We start from the raw sequence: 21,926 nt of genomic DNA, 5'->3' as shown, positions 1-21,926 counted from the left end.
GGAGCTGAAGATGATCGAGGTCGTCTGCAACGATCGCCTGGGCAAGAAAGTCCGGGTCAAGTGCAAGTATCCTTTAAAGAACGAAAACTAGGATTTAAAAATGCACATGTCACTTACTGTTAATGTTAGCTAACAAGAAACCAGCTCCTTAACCCCGTGTTTCAGCCCCGAGGACAGCATTGGGGATCTGAAGAAGCTGGTTGCTGCCCAGACGGGAACACATCATGACAGAATTGTACTGAAGAAATGGTGAGAAGCTCCTCTGAAAACATGGTCTATTTAACCACAGCGATGTTTTATTTACCTGTGATGATGCTGCTTGTGTTGTCACTTAATAAATGTTCCTTTTCTGTTCCCACAGGTATACAATATTCAAGGACCACGTGACTCTGGGTGACTGTATCCTTATTAAAACGATCTAACGCTGTACTGATAATGCAGCACCTGTTTATATCGTTATTTGTTGACTTTGTTGTTGCTACAACAGGAGATCGCAAGTTAGTAACAGAAGCTAATAGTTGTCTGTATATTACTGCAGCTATAATCATCAAAAGTGTCACATTTTCAGTTGTAGAGGACAAGAAATATGTTTTAATTTTTATAAACTACAGCTGATAACAACCTGTTCTGTTATTAATGTATTTTAATAGACCTTCACCTGAGAAAATAAATCCGTACCCATTGTTAGGATGCACTTTGCATCATTTGATTAACCGATCTTTTACATATACTGTGTGATTTGAGTTTAAGCGTATTACTATGCTTTAAACTTTCAGATCTATTAAACTTAACCACAACTTCTAGATGAAATCCATGATGGGATGAACCTGGAGCTGTACTACCAATAGATCAGAGACCCCCCTCCCCCCCAAGACAATTCTACTCAGACAAACATCTTGCTTGTTAAACACACACACACACACACACACACACACACACACACACACACACACACACACTCAATGTGGCTGAAACTGAAAGCGATGAAGCAGCATCGCTGGAGAAGAAAGCGCATAACATCATGTGTCCTCGAGCTTTAGCTCACTAATTGTGCTCACAGATTATATGAAAGCTTTGCTGTTTTACAGTTTTTGTCTTATTTTGGAATTAAAAGAAGTCAAGCTACTTACGAGTGACTGTCGTTTTTGTAACTCCAGCAGATTGAACTCTGGAATTTCTAACATTTCAGTATCTAAATGTTATTTTTACTGATTTCATCACTGCTTCATTTGAATATATATATATATATATATATATATATAATGTTTGTAGAGTATTGAAGGTTACAAATCTGTTGCATCTGTTATTGCTTTAGTAGTTTGTAATTTATTTTCCATTATGGTAGAATCATTGCTGTGTGTGTACTGACTGAAGTTGACCTGGTGTGTCAGTTGTACTTAAAAATCTTTTAAAAAAAACGTTTTCAAAGGTTTTAGAAAAAGTTTTATTCACATCAACAGTCTTCAGACCAACACTTTCACACTCGCAGTCAGTCACACTCGTGCTTGTGGGTTAACGCCACCATTGGACTCAAGGCATCAGTTAGACCCCTAATATGTAGAATATAGTTGATGTTACACGCACTGGATCTCTGAATGTGCATGTCAGCAGTATTCAGAGCTGTCCTCCTCCACATAGTTGGCTGGGAAGAAGCCCACCTGAAAAACCAGGAACAGGTTTGACATGATGGTTCGAACCAGTACTTGTCTTAAAGGCAGGTTTCATGCAAACGTCTTACCCGGCCGTACACCTCGCCTCTCCACCAGCCGCTGTGACCTTTCTTTGAGAGGATCTTGATGGTGTCTCCTTCGTGCAGCGACAGCTCTGAGCGGTCCCTGGCTGAGAAGTCATACCTGGCCCTCGCGATGCCGAAACTCCTCATGCTGCCTCCTGTCAGACAGTGCAAACAGGACCGAGTGGGTAGGAATGAATGGGGATGAAAGAGGAAGTGACACGGCACTGGGGATGAACTGGAATTTGGAGATTATTTAAAGACATCTGTGGTACCCAGAGGATGAACCACACTGACGTGATCTCTTGGTTTTAACCAAAAATACCAGAACCATAACGTGATCACAATAATGTGTGATGTGACACAGAGGTACTTTACTTGGCGTGGTGTTGGGCGTGCTTTTTGGCGTGTTTTTGGGCGAGTTGCTTTGCTCTGGCTGTTTGTAAGGCGTTCGCAGCGTGGTGTCCACCTCCTTGAAGCACTCCTTCAGAGAGTTCAGCTGGTAGAACTTGATCATCTCCTATGAAGCCAGAAGAAAAAAGGAGAACAGTGTGAGAAGCACACGCTGCATTTCTCCTGGACTTTCTTAGGGTGTTCGTAAGACGTACGATTAAACCCTTGAACGCTTTCTTGTCGTTGATGCGGTACAGCCCTTCGATGGATGTGATCTTTATGTGTCGGACGTCCATGTTGAACCTGGAAGAACAGGAAGATGCGAGAGAGATAAAATCACTCAACTAAACTGTGCAGAAAGGATGAGGATTTTTTTAGTTTTTCTCCTTTTTGTCATTTATCTGCATTTATTTTTGATTGAAATTGAAGTGATGCCAGGAAATGTGGGAGAGGATGAGGACATGCAGCTAAAAGACGTTCAAATTCCATCAAATGTGCTTCGAGTATTTAAATCCTGCTTACTTGATGCTGATGGCGAACTCCCCACCATCTTTCTGCCGCACCAGGAAGGTCCCATCAGATCGAGACATCAGGAGGTTTTTGGCAGCAGTTCTGTCCATGTTCCCCGCAAACCTTGAAGAAAAGTAGAAAACAGAATCTTAGGGTCTTATGATCAAACTTTTGTAGCAGGTGAGAAAAACTGGATCCATCGATGAGGCGTTTAAGGCCCTCTTTGTTAAAATCACCAAAAAATAAATTGACTGTTTTGGGAAATATTGCAGTAAGATGTTACTACAGGCTCTCCTGTGTAACATTTATAGACTAAATAAGAAAGAAGCTATTCAGTTTTGAGATGATACTCACCAGTGGAAGCCGGACAGGTCAGGGGTCTCAGTCTGGGAAGGGGGGGGGTGGGTTGAGATCACACAGAGGTTAGATATTTAAATAATGACATACAATATGTGTGAGTGTCATTCAGGTGTTTATCTCATTATCAGTTTGAAGGGTTTTTATTGTTTAGTTTATGTCAGCTGGTGCGTCCTACTCACATGGATGTAGGGCTGAACTTTCTGGCAGGGGAACCAACCCATATGTCCCACCGTCAGGTTTCGACCCTGAAGGGAGCACGCAATTTAAAATCACAGGCCGGACGGACGCAATATATAAATAAATCATCAGAACGACAGGATTAAAAAGTGATGAACAGGAAAAATGGAAATGAATATTGTGAATCCGTTTACATAGAACACATTCAGAGCATTAAAACTTCCCACTTGCTTTCACCAACAAGTAAACGCAGGCTTTGATGACTCCGAACATCTCACACCTACACAGTAACCACAGGAAACTCAGCTCAGCGTTTCAATAAGGCGTGACCCTGTCGGCTTTCAGCACCTACCTCCCACCACGGCAGGTCAGGATCGGCCTGGGTCAGCTCGATGATGTCCCCTCTGGCGAGGTGAAGCGGCTGACCGAAGCCCACGGGGGGCGGCGGTAAGCCGAAATACTCCTGACACGCCTCCATCTTGGGAAATCCTGTTAAGAGAACAGGAAGGAGAGAGTTGAGGGAGGAGATCTGACAGACGAGGTTTTAACGGAATGTTTAAGAAATTAATTCCTGACCTATGCTGACATGTCCGGAGTGTCTCTGTGTTTTATTCTGGAGGAGCAGAAGAGAAAAGAACTGGAATAAGTCTGATCCATGCACACAAAGGTATCATGAAAAGGCTGACACTTGCATTAGAGTTCATTCATTGTCATGACAACATCCGAACAGACTTACCTTCCTTATTGTTCCAGAATGATCTGTAATTTGAAGAGAATGATCAATGTACTTGATAATTCCAGTAATCCATGAGAATCATGGATTAAGAATCAGAAGCAAACACACACCTGAGTTTCGTCCACAGATGGGAACTCTGCCTAAACACTCTTTATGCGCTGCCATTTTGCAGCGCGTGCAGCGATAGCCTTGGAAATATATCCCCCTGCAGAAAAACAAACAGAAATATTATGAAGACTTTTTATGAACTGCAATCAGAAGGGGAACTTGTGAGAAAAAAAAGCACCTCAGGAGCATGGAGCAGGCCTTGCAGGTGGTGGTTTCCTCGAAGCAGTGCATCTGGAAGTCGTGGTTGTTGGCGGTGGCGTTCTCTGGACACATGTTTGATCTGCAACCGTGAATCATGGATGATTTTGATCAAGCCAGGGTAAATGAATGTCCAGTCGTGAATGTTTTTAGGAAAACGTGAAAAATCAGAGCATCTGGAGGAAAATGATCCTACAATAACTCACAATAACTCTACAATAACTCACATAGCCATCTCAAACTGTTCAAGCCATTTCTTCTTCACCTCCCTGGTCTTGAAGAATAAATCGTACCCTGACCTCCCGAAGCCGTCCAGCAGAAGAAAAAAAAAGGACCACTGTGGACACGGGAGCACACTGTTAGCTTTTACACTCCACAGATAAATTGTCTGGGTTACATTTACAAGGAGGACCTTCTTATTGTCCTTTTCTCCTGAGACGTCATCCCGTATCTGGTAGTGCTGTAGTTCAATGATCTCCTTCAACTCGAAAGTCTCTCCGCTTTTCTTCTTGCACACAAACATGGCCTTATCGAAGAGGAAAGCATATCTAAGGAACATCCAGAGATTAGATATACGGTGTTAACACATGAAAACACACACACACACACATACACACACACATCCATACCTGTCATGTTTAGACTTTTTCTCCGGGCTGCAGACCTTCAGCTCGCCGTCGATCTTGGGGCGACCGTAGAGACCTAGAGACCGGGTCTGACGAGACCAGGAGAGTGAGAAGAAGATCCAAATAACGCCAAAGAGCAGAGGATGAATGGAGGACGATGACGCCTCACCATGTTTTCTATGGACAACTGGAAGGCGGTGATTTGTCTGATGATCTCATTGTCTCGTTTCACCTCATTTACACATTGGGCCAAATCCTGGAAACACACGCGTATTTTACGCACTATAAGACACACCTAAAAGCTTTTAATCTTCTGTGCACCTTATAATCCAGTGCGCCTTATATATGAAAAAGTTTATCGGTAGGCCATTCATTGAAGGTGCGCCTTATAGTACAGGGGGGGAAAAAACACCAGAAATGGAAGTTAGCGACATTAGCACATGGATGCACGCTTACCCTCATGGCATCAAGGGCCGTGCGTAGGTTCTCCTTATCTGCGGGGTCCGTGGTGTGCTTCACCAACTCCTGGTGACCACAAACAGTAAAACTCACTAGTGAGAGCACAAAGTAGAGGCGAACAACACTCACAGGTGTGCAAACCTACCTGTAACAGCAGGTGGTATTTGAGGACCCTCTGCATCGGGACCATCAGTAAGTCTCTGAGAGAGAAGCGTCCACTGTTCGCTCTGTTGGAGCATTCCTGAGAGAAGGAAGTGAAGTCATCAACCAACATGAACTCACGCCAAATTAAGCGATCTTGAAAAATCCTACTCCTAGAATTTGGAATCCTGTGTTTATCATCTCAAGTATAATCATTTTATTTTCCTTTAACTGCTCATCCTCATCAATAAAAATAATTTTCCCGACATTAGATGAGAAGATAATTTATTTCCCACTCCTACGAGGGAAATAAATGAGGTCAAACCAAAAGCAAAACAAACACGAAAGCAAATAAAATGATGTGTGTGTGTGTGTGTGTGTGTGTTGTCCTCTCACCTCCAGCTTCATTTTAATATCCTCCCTCGTGTTGGAAAGGTTGTCCAGGCGTTTGGTTGCTGCCTCCACCTGACTGCAGTAGCGTCCGTACAGTAACAACCTGTCAGGAGGAGGGGTGTAAGAACACCTGATTACATCACACGCGTGTGTGTGTGTGTGTGTGTGTGTGTGTGTGTGTGTGTGTGTGTGTGTGTGTGTGTGTGTGTGTGTGTAGTGTTAACACAACAGATATTGTGTGCAGGTGTGTTTCTGGGTACCTCTCCTTGTAGGAAAGAAACACCTGGTGCAGGTTCTTGGCGCCGTAATTGAAGATGGAAGTCCGAACTTCTTCTAACAAATTATGGTGAACGTTGGCTAAATCCTACACACACACACACACACACACACACAAACAAAATGCATGTGAAAAAAACCCCCAAAAACAGCAGGCATGAGGGTGAACCAGGTGTGTAGATAATCCGCCCCAAACCTCTATGTTGATGAAGATAATCTCAATATCTTGTGGCTGCAGAAACCTCTCCAGAGGCTTCATAAAGTGCTGCGTGGAACAGAAGGAGTGTGTTATTCCCTCTTTAAACGTGCACATAAGCGACCGTTTGGAAGCTGGCGTGTCTGTTTTGAACAGATTGGGAATGTGTTCACACCTGTAAGATAGATTCCAGGGTGTCGGAGTACTTCTCTTCTGTCTGTCGGAGCTCCTGCAGGCAGCACTCCCGTTTGTCCACGCCGGTCCTCTGCTGCCGCGACAAACAGGGAAATGTCAAATGATGCATGAAACAACTGGAGGATGTTTTTATGTCAGCCATGAAGGATGTTATGTGGAGCGTGAAGGTTTGTATGTCTTTTTTTTTTTTGTCCCTTATAATCCAATAATGCCTAAAAACAGAAAAAGAAGCAGAATACTGTGGACGTGGTTTCTGCAGTTAGGATTTTGAAATTCAAATGTATTTTCTTGATTTTTTTTTTTTAAATTCTTGTTATTTTTCAACCTTGACTCTCCTGAGGCCTCATTTACAAAAGCTTTTCTCCAGCTGGATGACATTTACACAGAACACCTTTCCTTGGACAGGGCCTGGTCTGGTCTGCAAATTCTGCACAACTCAATGTGTTTCTCGGGTGTCATGGCAACCACATGCAGCTACAGTGTGTGAGGGGTTATTATTTTTGGCTCCACTCACAGCTTCAGGCTGTTCATCTGTCCGCATCAAATCTTCATAGATCTCATCTCCTTCGTCCTCCTCATCCTCCACAAAGTCGTACAGGTCATCGTCATCGTCCAGCGTGTCGCTGATAAAACACACACACACACACACATACATACAGCATCATAATACTGGGGAAAATCACAACACACTCCCCAGAGAGGTCAAAGGTCACGCTTGCGGAACACACTACAGAACAGGGGTGTCGAACTCCTTCTCACCAAGAAAGTGTAGATGTAACTCAATGTAATCTAAGTTACAAACATTTCAGTTTCACAGAAAAAAATATGCTTATATTTATTTTTAGACACTCTGACCTTTCATGCTCTCGCGGGCCACATTATATGATGTGGAGGGCCACATTTGGCCCTTGAGTTTAAAACATGTGCTGAAGAAGAAAAGAAAACAGAGCGATGACGAGGAAGGCTTACTCTATCTGATCGGACAGACCGCTGTAGACATCGTCGTCTGGGGCGCATCCTTCCAGAGGAAACGGCCTGAGGAAAAAGGGCGTGACAAAAAAAAAACGGCGTGGAGAGAGATAGAAGTGAGCTTTGGTTATTTGAACCGCCGTTACCAGCTAAAACACCGAAATTATGCAAACATGACAGAAAAATACTCACTGAAATCCTCTTTGTGTGGCGAGGGATGAATGAGAGAGGATGGATAGGGTGTCTATGACCTGTCGCGCACACACACACACACACACACACACACACACACACACACACACACACACAGACAAGGACGCACGCATTAGGAGTGTTGAGACAGTGTTGAGACCCACTGAGCTGGTTTCACTCTGACTGACGGATGAACTGCAGCGTCGCCGCGACAACCACGTCTCATTCCAGATGGGATCAAAACCACAACAGCATCAAGCTCTACTATTACTGCCTAGCCTGGTTCAATGTGTTTTAAATATCGATAACTGCAAACTATATTTGAAGTTGAAAATTTCCCACGAGGTGTAGAAACGTAAAATTGCCAGAGACAAATAAAAATGTGTATATGAAGAAAAGCCTTTAGGATCACGAACAGAAAATCTCACAAACAATCCTTATTTTGTGATTCTTTTTTACTTTCCCTCATCAGAAATAATTTTTTCTAGCAATGTTTTACATGATATTAATCGTCTTAAGATTAATTTGATTTCTAGAGATCCTAGATGTACTAGTTCTTAGCCCAGAGTGCTATTACAACAGACTTCACACCTTCATCACATTTGCAAGATCAACAAAAACATCCGATATATATCCTCATTATTGATGAAAACGTGTGACTATGGTGACACAGCTGGTTTTATTAAATATGTACTGTATATTCAATAGAAGACAGAAAGTTCATAAGAATTAATTGAAGGTGAAGTAGAGGACGACCTCTGGGTTGGTTCTTAAACACACTTGTTCCTCTTTTTACACACAAATCCAACACATCCACACTAAAGTGCAGAGTCTGCAGTGGATCGAAAGCAAAAGAGAAACATGAATCCTTTGTTCGGAGCTCAAAATCACCAAACTACTTCCTGTCTGAGCTACTTGTTGTACTGCAAGCTGAAGAATCACAGCGGTTCAGAAAGACAGAAACGGTTGGAAGCAAAATGATGCAACCCCCCCCCCCCTTCAGTTTATCACCCAAAACCTAATGTCAGCTGTTTGCTATAACCAAATCCATCCAGAACCAATCAAATGGATTAACGCAATGGATTTTAGTCTTTAATTCAACACAATTTATTTTTTGACGATGACAGCCATGTCAAAATGATTCAGCCCTCTGAATGCATTTGTTAACCAGATGCGGGTGCGACGCGGCGCCAGCCTTCATAAACCGACTCCGGCAGTCGAGTCTTGTTTTCTGTTCAGGCTGTTAAGCACAAAGAGGTTTGGAGTCAGATGATGGATTCCATCAAGAATCAGGAAACATCTTTATCTGTGGGGAAGAGGAAGGTCGGAAAGAGAGAAAATCCCAAGAAGATCTCAGAGTCCCCCAAGACCTGGTGCCAGAAGAAGTCTTGGATCATTCCAGAGGCCCTCACAGTCGTCTGATTGGGATCTGACGAAGGGGATTCAGCAGGTGGACCGGGATTGTTCCAGAACAGAGGTTTGTCCACGAGGAATGGGATAAGATTCTTCAGGAACCACAAGCCGAAGTCCTGATCTGTATCAGACCCTTTACAGCGGGTCGCGTTGGGTTCGATAGGTAGGTGGGTAGGTAGGTAGGTTGGTAAGTAGGTAGATTATACCTTTGCAAAGTCACGAACGTCAAACAGGTCGAAGGCCTCGAACAGCTCACTCTTCTTCAGATTGAACTTTGCCTGACACGCCGCCAGAAACGTCCGGATGTTCTTCAGGCACAGGAACTAGAAAAAGGAAGAAAAAGCAACATTTTTCTGTTTTATTTGTCTGATCACACTTTCAACGTCCGTCTAAATGGTACCGCTTCAGTTACTGTGTGGATTCATCCTCCAGGGAACAGGAGGATGCCTACAGAACTAGACGATCTAGGACGACGGACAAATCTACCGTCAGGCGTTTAGTTAACACAACTTCCTACATCGGTTACACTCGCCTTCTCCCCGAAAAGGGGAAATGTTCACACAGACACACACACACACACACACACACACACACACACACACACACACACACACACACACACACACACACACACACACACACACACACACACAGAAGCCGGTTGCACAAACGCACCAGAGCTCCCCTACTTGTGTAACGTCCTCAACCACGTGAGTGTGAGCAAGTCGGAGTGGACTCCCGTCTTTTGGTAACCGGCGGATGTTTCTCAACAACTCAGGAATTCACAGTGTTTCCCAAAGTTTCACACGCGTGTGTCAAAGCCCATTAACCCCTCGTTACCCAGTCACATGTGTTAAACCACACCGAATCCCAACAGATGGGGGTCAAGGACTTCCCTCAAGATACTTGGGCCAATTCTTCAACATGTGGCCTCTTTCCCTATCACATCTTTGTGTCTGCGTCCCTGTTGCTATGGAAACGGACATGCCCTACCTGGGACATCTGCGGGCGCAGGTTGATCTCCCTCAGGTTGACAGCCTGAGGCATCAGGTTGTTGAGCAACTGGCAAAGCAACACGCCGTCTCTCAGAGCCTGAGCCAGGTCACACACCTGGGAAAAACACACACCCAAAATCCACTAAGAACAAAACAAAAGACGGGACGCGCGATCATGTGACACCATCCATTTACCTTTGAGCTCTCCCACGTGACCCGGTGGTTATCAGGAAGAACACGGCAGTGGATTAGCCACGACGCGCATTGCCGCCACAACTCCATCTTTGTTCTCTGAAATAATTATAATGTCAAATTACAGGGGAACTCCCCCTATTGATGACTTAATCTGTTAAGAAATCGATCAGGGGTTACATCAATCACATTAAATGACTCAGTTTTATATTAGAGATTGACTCTTCCTCATTGATCTCCATCTGTGCGGTGAAGGGAATACAAATACATTGATTTATTGCTCAATTTTGCACGACTACAAGATAAAGATCACTCACAGATAGACAGACAGACAGATAGACAGATAGAAATAGATAAAACCTGTTAGAGCATGACAACTTTAAGCCTTGCGTCACACAAATAAAGCAGAAAACCTCTCACAAAACTCCTATTTATTCTTTTACTAGACCACAACTGGAATGTAGAAATAATTTGGTAATATTTTTAATTCAGTTCTGTCACTAACACTCCATCCTTTCACAGTAAAAAACCAAAGAGGCCTCCTGGAAGCCCAGTAAAACACCAGAAAAGCCACTTCTCCATTAGAGAGCCTCATAATTTCCTCTTTGAATCCTAATGTAAGAAGAATAAAACAGTCAACTCTCACCTTCAGTGTCTGCCGGCGACTCTGTGCCTTCTGTCTCGATGTTCGCCTCCCCGTCTTCCTTTCACTATCTCATTGTCAGACTTCGGCGCTGTCGTTGTGCCGTTCTTCCGTGGTGGGTGTTCTGCAGAGCTGCACTGTGTTGGTGGCTTTCTGACTTCACCCCGCAACTTCCTTTTTCCTCTGACACATTGTGTCGCTATCGCATTCACACTCACAACAGACCCACACACACACACACACACACACACACACACACATATATATACACATACACTTGCACACATCGAGCTGCAGCTGCCACCACGGCTATGTTTGTTGCAGGTCCATAGAAGCGTGTGATATTTATATGAAATGGTATTTATTATGAGTGTGTAGAGCACATGTGGCAAACTCAAGGCCCGGGGGCCAAATGTGGCCCTCCACATCATTTTATGTGGCCTGCGAGAGCATTAAAGGTCAAAGTGTCTAAAAATCAAAAGTGTGCTTTGACCAAAAACTACTTTTCCCACAATGCAGTAATTAAGTACATTTTAACTTTGACAAAAACGTTTTGAACAAAGTCCTAACTAGTGTTTGATGTTATTTTTCTTTATTCATCGGATAGTCCTTGATGGATGGAGTTCTGTGGGTTTAATAACCTGACAAATTAAAAGGATTTATGTTATAACAGAGAAACAAACACATTTTTTTTCTGTCTAACTGTAATGTTTATAACTTGAAAAAGTAATAAATTCAGAGTTATTTAACATTAATGGGTAGTTACATTTATTTTACGTTACTTTGAGTTACATTTATTAGTTACGTCTGGCCCTTTGAGGACAGACATCATGCTGATGTGGCCCTCGGTGAAGATGAATCACTGGATCAAAAGCTTCTCCTGGAGTTATCAGCATGTTTCCCTGATATAACAGACTAATGAGGAAAATGAAGGTAAAAGAGGGGAGTTATCATCCATTATAGTTTATTTCAGACCCCTCTTTAATATCAGTGCACGTTAAGCTGAAGCAAAAAGGCTGAAGCCACGTTCCTGAAACACTAGGTGTCAGCCTTATACGCATCACCTCCACCTGACATCCAACCCGGACAGACAGACAGGTAGGCAGGCAGGCAGACAGACAGATGTATGCATGCCTGCCTCTGACCTGACATGTTGACAGCTGCATAACTCTCTCACATTTTCATATCCTTCTTCTTGTTTTTCCCCCAACTGCATCTCTCCGTCACGACAGGCCTCGACGTGCACCGCCCGCCTCCGGAGAACCCCATGCTAATTCCCAGCGCTGTGATTTGCCGTTTTCTGTGGAGTAATGCGAACCCACGGCGCGATCTGATTGGCTTCTCGCTTGACCCCCGAAGGTTCGAGGTGGAGCGGGTTTTCTACTGTCACCGCAAACAAAAAGTGAGAGGTAGGTTTTAATGGGGAGAGGTTGCAAAGAAGACAGAAGCGCGGGAAGTTAGAGAGGTAAGTGGTATTATGTGATTTTGGAAAAAATAACAAGAAAAGAGAAGGAAGACGTATCCCAGAATTCCACGGTGGCTCCTGTCAACAGGTAGGCGTGACATTCTGCAGCTGCTGCAAGGCAAACAACGCCGGAGCGTTCTGCTTGTCCGGTTTCAAACAGTGAGCTGATGTCTTCCATTTGTGCTTTTCTCAAAAACTCACGCAGACACAAACATGTAGAAGCATGTGTGTGTGTGTGTGTGTGTGTGTGTGTGTGTGTGTGTGTGTGTGTGTGTGTGTGTGTGTGTGTGTGCTGGCATGTAATCGCTATCGTTTCTGCCTTTGCTGTTCAGACATGAATAATCGCTCCATCGCCTGGTGTTTGAGACAGATCGGCCTGTCCCAGTACACCAAGACACTGGAGAGGGAATATTATGGTCTGGAGGTGCGTGCATTTCTCCTTCCTTATGTTCAGTCCCTACAGTCTTCTATACCTCAGTAATCCCTTTCGTTTCTCTCCTGATTTCATTTCCCTCCAGGGTTTGCTGCACGTAACGGATGGAGAACTGAAGGATGCTGGGATAGAAGATGGAACCCACAGAGAAACCATTCTCCATCAGCTTTCAAAGCTGCAACAGACAACCGAGCCACAATCTGGTGACTACAAACTAATCCTTAATCCCCTAGACGTCATTACAGCTATAGTTTAGATTATATTTTTATATGACTGCCATATTTTGAAGACATAATGGTTGATATGATTATCTCAACAGTCTTGCATGTATGCACAGCAATTTAAAGAATACTTTTGGGAAATGTGTTTTTTATCCTGACTTGAAAGATGAGGCAACAGCTAAACCGACTCTACAACATACCGGAACCTCCCAGTCTCACTAGTTAACCAGTTAACACTTCCTGTTTGTTTCAGCTGCTGCGTGTTTACCGGACAGTTTTGACAGCGGTATGGAACGTCTGATTTTTATATTTCTCTAAATCTACCAGTGTTATTTACTAAACTGTCAAACTATCCCTTTAAGATGCACTCTTGTCGTCTCAGGTGTGAAGATGGGGCGCAGGGTGAGCCGGAAGTACTCCCTGGGATCGTCTATGGATCTGGTGAGAACAAAAAGCTTCCACTGTGGAGATGATCCACTCTCCAATGTGGTCTGCTATACCTGTAGACGACGGGCACAACAGCCCATCTGTGGGTAACACCATAGAAACGTCTCACAACTGGCAGTCGATAAGTCTTTCTTTTAAAAATGATGGTACTATCTTGAGATACGAGCCGTCCATCCATATTTTTGTTCAACAAATGAGCAAAGATCCAAGCTTCAGGTCACCACCGCTAGTTAACGGAGGGATACAATATAACCTCAGACCGGATCTCGTTCTTTCCCACTATAGTTGGCGGATGGATACGACATCAGTAAGACCGGATCTCGTTCTCATTGGTGGAGTAAAGACATAGCGCGTGTGTTCTTGTGACTTTTGCGTTTATTTTCATGATTTATCATTGTTTTTAATAACATCTATATAATTAATTGCACACAGTTTAAGTCTGCATGTCTATTGATTGATAAACGTATTCATATTTTTTCATACTTTAGAGGGTCTGGGGCTGTTTTACAAGGTTGGAACAGATTAAAATAATTTTAGTTGTTTCAAATGGAAAAAAAAATTGTTTAACCTACAAGATCAGTATGATTTAAACTCAAATCTCAAGGTATTGCTGTACACAATGTTCTTGAGTAAGGTACTAAATGAATTTTGAATGTATTTTCAACATATGCTTGGGGGCCCTTTATGGCCCCTAATTGAGAAGAATGACTATCTGCCATGAGCTGATGATGTCACATCCAAAGATGAATATAATAAACAAGATAATGGACTTACTTTCACCAGCAGCCTGACTGTGGCCTCCATTCCCCACAGGTGGAGCTGAGGAAGGATCTGTTTCGTCACAGCGTTTTGCCCCGCCTCCACCGGTCCGGTAAGAAGCACCGCCTCTCCGCCTCCTGCTCGCAGCTCCGCCCCCTGAAGGAGGACAACGCTATAAGCGGGACGGAGCAGAGCCAGGACCCCAAACACAGGTGATCTGGACCCCCACGGGGGTCCGTTTTATTACTGTGTGTGAATGTGTGTGTGTGTGAAGTGGTGATAGTGGTTGTGGGTCAGTGTGTGTGAAGGATCCGGCGCGTCCAGAGTGGAATTTCATATCTAGATAATAATTAACTCCTGCTTCATAAAACACACATCAGAGTGTGTGAAGGAAAGTTGTTGTGCTCAATAAAAAGTTGTCTATGATCGAAACACAATATGATATAAAATATATATAAAATACACTTATTTGAGTAAAACCAGCAGGATTTTAATGAATAAATACAACCTGGACCTTTTGAAGCTTCATATTTTTGTCATACTCACCTGATCAAAAAGGCCCAACCCAGTCCCAGCAGCTCCAGGTAACCACAGTCTGTTCTGTGAACTACTTTCTGAAGATCATCCATATCAGAGGTAACTAAAACCGACAGGAGTTTGGGGGTTTTTTTTATGCTGGATGGTCGGACAGATGACATAAAAACTCTTAAATGGATTTAAATGAAATATGGAGGAAGGATGGATGTTGGAGCACAATAGATTACAAAAAATAAATAGGTATCAGTCTGATTCTGAAGGTGTGTTATGTGCTGATCTCTTTTACTTTATTATAGAATACTCTCATTAAACATCATCCACAAGGAAATACACTCAGAATTAATTTCTTTTCTATATTTACCCCTTTTTTTTTCTGCTGTGGTAAAAACACGCGTTGAGTTGTTCTAACTTTGATTTTAAATCATCGCCATATGTGAGATTCACCTTCACCCCCCCCCCCACCACCACCCCACGCCTCCCACCCCCGGTGCCAGGTGAAGCGGCTCCCGTCGGTATCCGAGGAATGCCCGGCTGCTGTCGGTGCTCCTGCACCGGGGCCCCCGGGGGCCTGGGGCGGGGAGGAGGAGACGGACAACGTGTGAGGACTCGCCCTCCCTGCGCGGGGAGGAACAGGAGGGAGGGAGGGAGGGAGGGAGAGGAGCTGGGAGTGACCGGAGAGGAGAACGCTCGAACAGTTGAACTCGTCAGCTGTTGTCCGTTGGTGTCGGTTAGGACCGTCGGACATGTGGTCCGGGACGCGGGAGCGGTGAGGCGGGGAGACAGGTAGGACCGACCGGCGGTGACGTGGACCAGAGTGGAACTTTTTTTTGTTTGTATTTTTTTTTGACACCCATACTTCTGTTTTTAACAAGCCGCGAAAATACAACTTTATTATTATGTTTATTATTATTATTATTATTTGTTTAGCCCATTTCCTCCTCGCTACATGTAGCATTGGAAGCTAACGGGAACTGTTGCTCCAGGACACCGTTTGGAAAGTAATGGAGTATCGGTAACGTGAGCTTTGAAGTATCTGATGACATAGGGGAAGACGCTTAATAACACCGTTTAATGAACGGTTATAAACGCGGTGTCACGTTACTCTTCGCGCGCCTCAGCGCAGGTGTTTCACCTGAGCCAACGCCCCACGCGCGGGATGTCGTTACCCCACGATGACTCTAAACTATGAGCTGTATTTATTTGCGCGTGCGTGTGTATGTGCGTGCGCGCGCATCTGCTTTAGAATTTAAAAAAAACATTTTTTTCATTATCGATCCATTGATTTTTATTATCGATCCATTGATCTTCACATTTTTTTGCAGGGCTGTTGTGTAACTGGTTGGGTTTTTTCTGGATGTTTTTAATAAAGTGAGTGTTTGCCTCTCTGTGTGTGTGTGCATGTGTGTGTGTGTGTGTGTGTGTGTGTGTGTGTGTGTTATACCTCAGTGCAGCCAGGAGTAAACTTAACACCGTTGTTTTTGCACATCCCTCCCCACAATCCCTGCAGACACATGTTCAGCATTGTTTCCACATGTTCGCAGACAGAGAGGTAGGCTGGGATGTATGTTTACCACAATGGCTGTTTGTTCATTGGACGGCTGGGAGAACCTCTGCAGCGGCAGGAAGGTGGAAGCTTTGGGAGGAAGGAAGGAGGAAAAAGAGCTAGGCTATAAAAAGTCCTTCAGTTTTTAACGATGGACGCAGACCTTGGTGGTTGGCCTTCCAAACATGGCGCTGCTTTCTGAGTCTCCTGACGGTTTTTGGTTTAGTAGCTGAAAATCTCTTCTGTCTTGTTTTGCAGCAAGAGGAAGAGCATCAGCGTGTACTTCGGCCAGCTGAAGGTAAGACGAAAAGCTCCACGCATTCAAAATGTCAAGGCAGAAAACATCCAGATTAACTCCGGCAAATCCCCCACCCCCACCCCCCCCCACCCCTGTCTGGGGACGCCAATGTTTGTCCAAGGTGTTTGGTGCTCGGAGGGAAATGGAGTCGCTGAAGAAAGAGTTGGAGGAAGAGCTGAAGTCCAGCACCGAGGACCCGAGGAGCCACGCGTGGTACCACGGACCGCTGGGACGAGAGGTACCGGCACACAAAGATGTAGCTACAGGCTGACCGTTAGGAGATGCGCTTATTTGCATTCTTGCAAAAGGGGTTAGATAAGAAGATCAGAATGAGTCTTGTCTCTGGATGAGTCAGTGGAGTCACACTTCCTGGTGTTTCATCACCAGACTCAGTCAGTCGTTGCTGAAGGCCAGAACACGACCCAGATTTTGCCTGATTTTAAACCACAGGTTTGGTTCGGCGTCCTTCAAAGGGGTTTGTTGCTCGGATTCCGACCAGACAGACGTTGGATGTCCTCCTTTCAATGCTAATGCAGTTAGCCTGCTGGTAGCTTCAGTTTCAAGCACCCAGTTGTCATGACTGTGTAGGTTCTATCCAGGTAAGCTGGTATAAGACCAGCCACCAGCGGAACTGAAGAAGCCTCTTGGGTGAGAGGTGAAACGTCTTCAAGAAACTTTCTTAAACAGCTTTGGAGAACCGGTAGTCACCTTAAACAAATGTTTAACCCTTTATATCATTGGTGTAGATGGGATAACACACACATCAACACACCTGTCGCCTCACCTGCTGGTCTGTCTCCAGGCGACAGAGTCTCTGCTGGAGCAGGACGGGGACTTCCTGGTCCGGGACTCGAGCTCCGCCCCGGGGGACTACGTTTTGAGCTGTTTTTGGAAGAACGGGCCGATGCACTTTAAGATCATACGAGTGATTCTGCGTCCAAAAAAGGTTTGTGTGCAGATACTGTAGTTTTTTAAAGTTTTTTTTTTAGTTTTGCGTTGCTGTTGTTGGACTTGTTTTGTCAAAAGTGCGTCGCTGTGCCACAGGGTTACTCTCGGGAGCTGTTCCAATTCGAAGAGGATCGCTTTGACAACGTTCCAGCGCTGATCCGCTACTACGTGGGTGGGCGTCGGCCAATTTCCCAGGCCTCTGGTGCTGTGATCTTCCACCCAATCACACGCACCCTACCCCTAAGGGTTATCACCGAGCGACACGCCGAACCCAGCGGCGGCGGCGGCGGCAGGGAGAGACGCGTCGAGTCCAACAAACGACGCAGCTTCAGCACGGCGCACGCCGACATGCTGCAGGTCATCAATCCGCTGCTGAGGTGGGAGGAAGTTGGCGTGTGTCGTCGTGCACGTTTGCACGAGTACGCGTGAACATGCTGATGAGTTTTGTGTCGGGGGCAGGAGCGGAAGTCAGCCGGCGAACCTGGAGAACCTGGGCCGGAGGCCGTCGCTGCAGTCGGCACAGTCTGACAGCAACCTACGAACGGGTGGGCGGTGTTAAACGTGTGTGTGTCATCGCTAACCGCTAACGTCCACTGCATGCAGGATGTGTGTGTCATGGTGTTATAGGAACCACACACACACACACACACACCTGTGTGTCGTCAACGTGTTCCTCCTCCTCATCCAGGTGTTCCACGGAACGTACCGTTAGAGGACGCTGGCCCCGCCCCCATCTCGCCTGTGTTTCGCACAGGGAGCGAACCCCTGCTGAGTCCCCGCCCACGAAACACACGCCCCTCCCACCTAGGTAGCAGCCACGCCCACATTTTATTTCTTCTTCTTCTTCTTCCTCCTCTTCGTCCTCCTCCTCCTCCTAAATGACGTGCTCCATCCCTGCAGGTGGAGGTGCGACGCTGCGAGGTTCAGACGGACAGCTGAACTCCAGAGCTCCCCCTAAACCCCTGAGGGTGTCTGCCGTCTTCCCAAACGCCGTCCCTCCCCCACCAACAAACCCGGACGTCGACCCCTCCTCGTTTTACGATGAGCTGGTCGTCCAGGTAACAAACTCCTCACCTGCATCTCAGCGGATCTTCAAGGGAAGATCTCGAAGGCCGTCTTTACATCCTATCCGAGGACTTTATGACCACTTCCTGTTGCGTCCAGGTGCCTCAGTCCCGGCGGAAGGGTCACGTGGACCGCCTGCGAGCCGAGGAGAAGTGGCAGAGCCGCGCCCGCCTCACGGAGACCTCCTTTGGCTTCCTGGAGGCGCAGGGTAACGAGACATCCCCACAGCTGCCACTAATACCCCAGAAGACGGCAGGGGAGGCAGAAGACTGGCATTTTGAAAAGCCGCGTGTGTGTATAAATAATTCTCTTTGTTACAGTTGACATGACGGCCATGAGAGCTTTGGAGTACTTCAACAGCATCGTCTAATTAGATCAGTTAGATAGAATCTTAATTACTAACATTTTTCTCTGGACATTTTTACAGTTTTAAAGTGTTTTAACTTCTCTTTCTCATTCCAGGCAGTAATTGATTTCCATTTTTTTTCACTGTGGCACAGTTCAGAAATTTCAGTTCAGCTAGTAGACTTGAATAGTTGTGTGTATTTCGGGTTTTGTCAGACACAGCTCTGACCTTTCACAGACCAGATAATGAATAGCTCGGTCGAGAATAAAACCCGACCTTAAAGGAAACTGAAAATAATTGGTAGCTGCAGCAAAATTGCCACACGACAGTAATGTCATAATATCAACTACTTGTGATTTTTAATAAAGTGAGGTTGATAAATAATTCATAGGAATCTTATTTAGTCAAATATTGAATCAGAAGCTGATCAGGATTCTAATGTTGAAAAGGTGTTGTTACCTCTTCTCGCCAGCAGGGGGCAGAGTAGCACACAGGTCAGCTCTGCTGGTGTTGTTCTCACATCTTTCTCTCACCACCACAGGTAGAGCTGGAATCCAGTTTCCAGTTGGACCAGTTTGAGTCGCTGCTCTTACCGGAGAACAACCGGCCTCTGGAGCCCAGCGTCCTGCTGACGCTCAAAGAGCTCTTCAACCAATCCAGCGCCGACACCCTCGCTCTGCACATGCTCAGTGTCGACTGCCAGGTAACGCCATATCTTCTGTCTTTACCAAACACGCCATCAGAAATAATTATTTGTAAGTGGTGAAGAAGTTTGACTGTTTTCATTCGGAACGTTTCAATAAAAGCGTGGGCGTTGCGGTTTTTCAGGTAGCACGCATCACCGGGGTGACTGATGAGCAGAAGAGGATTATGGGAGTTGGATCAGGGCTGGAGCTTGTCACTTTGCCACACGGGTGCCAGCTACGACAAGATTTATTAGAAAGGTAAATGCAGCTGACACACTTTATAGACTAAAAGTGGATGAAATCGTTAGATTAAATTGATTAGCTTTGGTTCGATCACATCTTATAAACCATATTTTCTCACTTGTCACAGCTGCTTTATCACCGAGCGATTAATCTGATTACCGACACAACTGCCCGATCCATTTACCAGTGTTGAAAACATTTAAAAACTACTTTGACATCATGTTTTAGAAGCCTTGTCAGTGTCTGGGACATCCCTCTTTTATTTAGGCATCATCTGATAGCGTTGGGAGTCGCGGTGGACATTCTGGGCTGCACAGGCACCGTCAACCAGCGGGCAACCGTTTTACATAAATTCATCCTACTGGCTCAGGCCCTGAAGGAACACGCCCACAACCTTTACTCCTTCTCCGCCGTGATGAAGGCTCTGGAGATGCCTCAGGTAGGGCGAATGTCCAGAAAACATTCCCTCTCCAGGCAATGCAGGAGCAAAGTTCGATCCACTTTTGTGCGTACGTGCAGATCATGCGACTGGAGATGACGTGGCGATCGCTGAGGAGGAACCACACGGAGACCGCCGTTTTATTCGAGAAGAAGCTCAAACCGTTCATGAAGTCGCTGAACGAGGGAGATGGTGAGTGCGTCAAGGTGTTACGGATCCTTTTTAATAAACGCTTTGCATCCAGTAAAGGCTCACCTGCTTCCTGTAGATTCTGTAGTTGGTGGTCCTGTAGCTGTGCCACACTTGGTTCCTCTGCTGATGCTGATGGAGGGCGAGGACCCGGTGGAGAACAGCGAGCGAGGCTGTCAGCTCCTCTACAACGTCCTCCAGTCGGCCCGCAACACCGCGCTGCACGAGCAGGACTACCAGAGGCACGCAGAGTCTCTGCTCACAGGTACGCACGCCTCACCGCCGACACGACTGGAGAACATCACGCCGTTGTCACACTCGAAAAAAAGTCGTACATCGTTTGTTTTAACCTGAAGACATGAGGTTTGATCGTCAGTCTAGAGCACATGTGTCCAAACTCAAGGCCTGGGGGCCAAATGTGGCCCGTTGCATCATTTTATGTGGCCAGCGAGTGCATAAAAGGTCAGGAATGTCTAAAAATAAGTTAAAAAGTGTGCTTTGACCAAAAACTACATTTCCCACAAAGCCCATTTTAACGTTGATGAAACCATTTTGAACAAAGTTAATGTTAAAACCTCTGATCTAGCGAATCCCCACCGAATGTAAAAGATCAGCTCCGTTTCCTGGTGTTGCACACCTTCGCTCTGGCATGAAACACAAAAGTATAAAGTATTACACTCCACAAAACCGTGTACGTTTTTAAATTCCATCCCTGGGGGGGGTGTGACGTCTGACCGCTATCTATCACGCCGCTCCTGCAGGAGGCCCGGAGCCCATCCCTGAACTGCTGGAGGCTTTCCGGACAGAGTTCGCCCTGCGGCTGTTCTGGGGTCAGTCGGGCGCGGCGGCGGACAGGCAGGAGCGCCACGAGAAGTTTGACAAGATTCTTTGTGTCCTCTCTGATAAGCTGGAACCCGTGGAGAGCCTCCCCCAGGAGCCCGACCTGCTGACCTGATGCCCGATGGGCGAAATCAGGACTTTCTTCGCTAGAAAGCATAAAGAAATGCTTTATCATTGGAGCTTCTGCACGTTGCAGATAAAGAAAAGTTGTTTTAGACACGAGAGACTGCTGATCCTTAGCTCCAGTATAAATTGTAAAGTTGTATTTTCGATGTGTTCTGATCTGAGGACACGTGTTGGTTTCGTTTTTCTGTTTCAGGAAATCTGACAGACAAAATTCCTTCTGTTTACGCTTCAAATGTGAATTTTTCATTCCCCCACAACTGCTTTCTCAATCCGTCGTCAGTCATTCGTGACATCCTGAGGATCGTCTTGAGCCGCTGCTGTAAAGGTTTTCTTCATTTTATTTGTTCCAAATGCAATAAAAGCATCGGTTTATTTTTTCATGGCTGATTTCTCCGGTAATATTTCTCATAAATGATGACGTAAAGAAAAGAAAAAAG

General features: G+C 45.4%; 2 protein-coding genes and 1 long non-coding RNA gene across 10 annotated transcripts; 2 read left to right on the top strand and 1 right to left on the bottom strand.

Moving 5' to 3' along the window:
- Positions 1–8: 8 nt before the first annotated feature.
- LOC137600092 (uncharacterized) lies at positions 9–251 on the top strand. The gene is made up of 2 exons (XR_011036907.1): positions 9–66; positions 166–251. It is a non-coding gene; the product is annotated as an uncharacterized lncRNA (long non-coding RNA).
- A 1,182-nt stretch (positions 252–1,433) lies between these two features.
- Positions 1,434–11,069, bottom strand: LOC137600593 (proto-oncogene vav-like). 4 transcript variants are annotated; one of them, XM_068322312.1, is made up of 29 exons: positions 10,908–11,068; positions 10,265–10,360; positions 10,068–10,184; positions 9,281–9,397; positions 7,662–7,720; positions 7,470–7,535; positions 7,015–7,123; positions 6,481–6,573; positions 6,306–6,374; positions 6,094–6,197; positions 5,837–5,936; positions 5,445–5,540; positions 5,297–5,365; positions 5,010–5,096; positions 4,844–4,929; positions 4,627–4,762; positions 4,442–4,551; positions 4,195–4,296; positions 4,019–4,113; positions 3,909–3,931; positions 3,749–3,785; positions 3,525–3,661; positions 3,175–3,240; positions 2,990–3,021; positions 2,648–2,758; positions 2,341–2,428; positions 2,111–2,252; positions 1,739–1,890; positions 1,434–1,658 (listed from the first exon to the last, which is right to left on the bottom strand). In XM_068322312.1, the coding sequence occupies exons 2-29, from the start codon at positions 10,349–10,351 to the stop codon at positions 1,605–1,607; spliced, it is 2,544 nt and encodes an 847-aa protein (XP_068178413.1). In that variant the 5' UTR covers positions 10,352–10,360; positions 10,908–11,068; the 3' UTR covers positions 1,434–1,604. The 4 variants fall into 4 exon arrangements, with proteins under 4 accessions (XP_068178413.1, XP_068178414.1, XP_068178411.1 ...); XM_068322313.1 differs by having other exon boundaries at positions 6,481–6,570; XM_068322310.1 differs by having other exon boundaries at positions 4,442–4,762; positions 10,908–11,069.
- A 1,206-nt stretch (positions 11,070–12,275) lies between these two features.
- On the top strand, positions 12,276–21,872 carry sh2d3a (SH2 domain containing 3A). Of its 5 annotated transcripts, XM_068320750.1 has the most exons (21): positions 12,310–12,369; positions 12,458–12,528; positions 12,702–12,793; positions 12,888–13,005; positions 13,277–13,309; positions 13,406–13,464; positions 14,284–14,441; positions 16,568–16,607; positions 16,729–16,845; positions 17,410–17,553; positions 17,652–17,932; positions 18,015–18,100; positions 18,244–18,363; positions 18,456–18,613; positions 18,720–18,911; positions 19,508–19,669; positions 19,795–19,910; positions 20,163–20,334; positions 20,415–20,526; positions 20,603–20,788; positions 21,285–21,872. In XM_068320750.1, exons 3-21 carry the CDS (start codon positions 12,704–12,706, stop codon positions 21,476–21,478), a joined length of 2,538 nt encoding a protein of 845 aa, XP_068176851.1. In that variant the 5' UTR covers positions 12,310–12,369; positions 12,458–12,528; positions 12,702–12,703; the 3' UTR covers positions 21,479–21,872. The 5 variants fall into 5 exon arrangements, with proteins under 5 accessions (XP_068176855.1, XP_068176854.1, XP_068176853.1 ...); XM_068320754.1 differs by lacking the exon at positions 12,458–12,528 and having other exon boundaries at positions 12,276–12,457; XM_068320753.1 differs by having other exon boundaries at positions 12,276–12,528.
- The last annotated feature ends 54 nt before the right edge of the window (positions 21,873–21,926 follow it).

The sequence above is a fragment of the Antennarius striatus genome, chromosome 8, assembly GCF_040054535.1.
Source record: "Antennarius striatus isolate MH-2024 chromosome 8, ASM4005453v1, whole genome shotgun sequence".
Lineage (NCBI taxonomy): Eukaryota > Metazoa > Chordata > Actinopteri > Lophiiformes > Antennariidae > Antennarius > Antennarius striatus.
Note: the sequence above shows the minus strand (reverse complement) of the source record. Positions and strands in the feature narration are given on the sequence as shown.

Excerpts from the sequence above, each read along its gene's own strand:
- sh2d3a (XM_068320754.1), top strand. The coding sequence starts at position 12,704 with ATGAATAATCGCTCCATCGCCTGGTGTTTGAGACAGATCGGCCTGTCC. Across the intron at positions 17,554-17,651 it reads TGATTCTGCGTCCAAAAAAG|GGTTACTCTCGGGAGCTGTT; the intron begins GTTTGTGTGCAG and ends GCTGTGCCACAG. Across the intron at positions 17,933-18,014 it reads GTCATCAATCCGCTGCTGAG|GAGCGGAAGTCAGCCGGCGA; the intron begins GTGGGAGGAAGT and ends TGTCGGGGGCAG.
- LOC137600593 (XM_068322310.1), bottom strand. The coding sequence starts at position 10,351 with ATGGAGTTGTGGCGGCAATGCGCGTCGTGGCTAATCCACTGCCGTGTT. Across the intron at positions 4,763-4,843 it reads AAAAAGTCTAAACATGACAG|ATATGCTTTCCTCTTCGATA; the intron begins GTATGGATGTGT and ends GATGTTCCTTAG. Across the intron at positions 2,253-2,340 it reads AAGCGTTCAAGGGTTTAATC|GAGATGATCAAGTTCTACCA; the intron begins GTACGTCTTACG and ends CTGGCTTCATAG.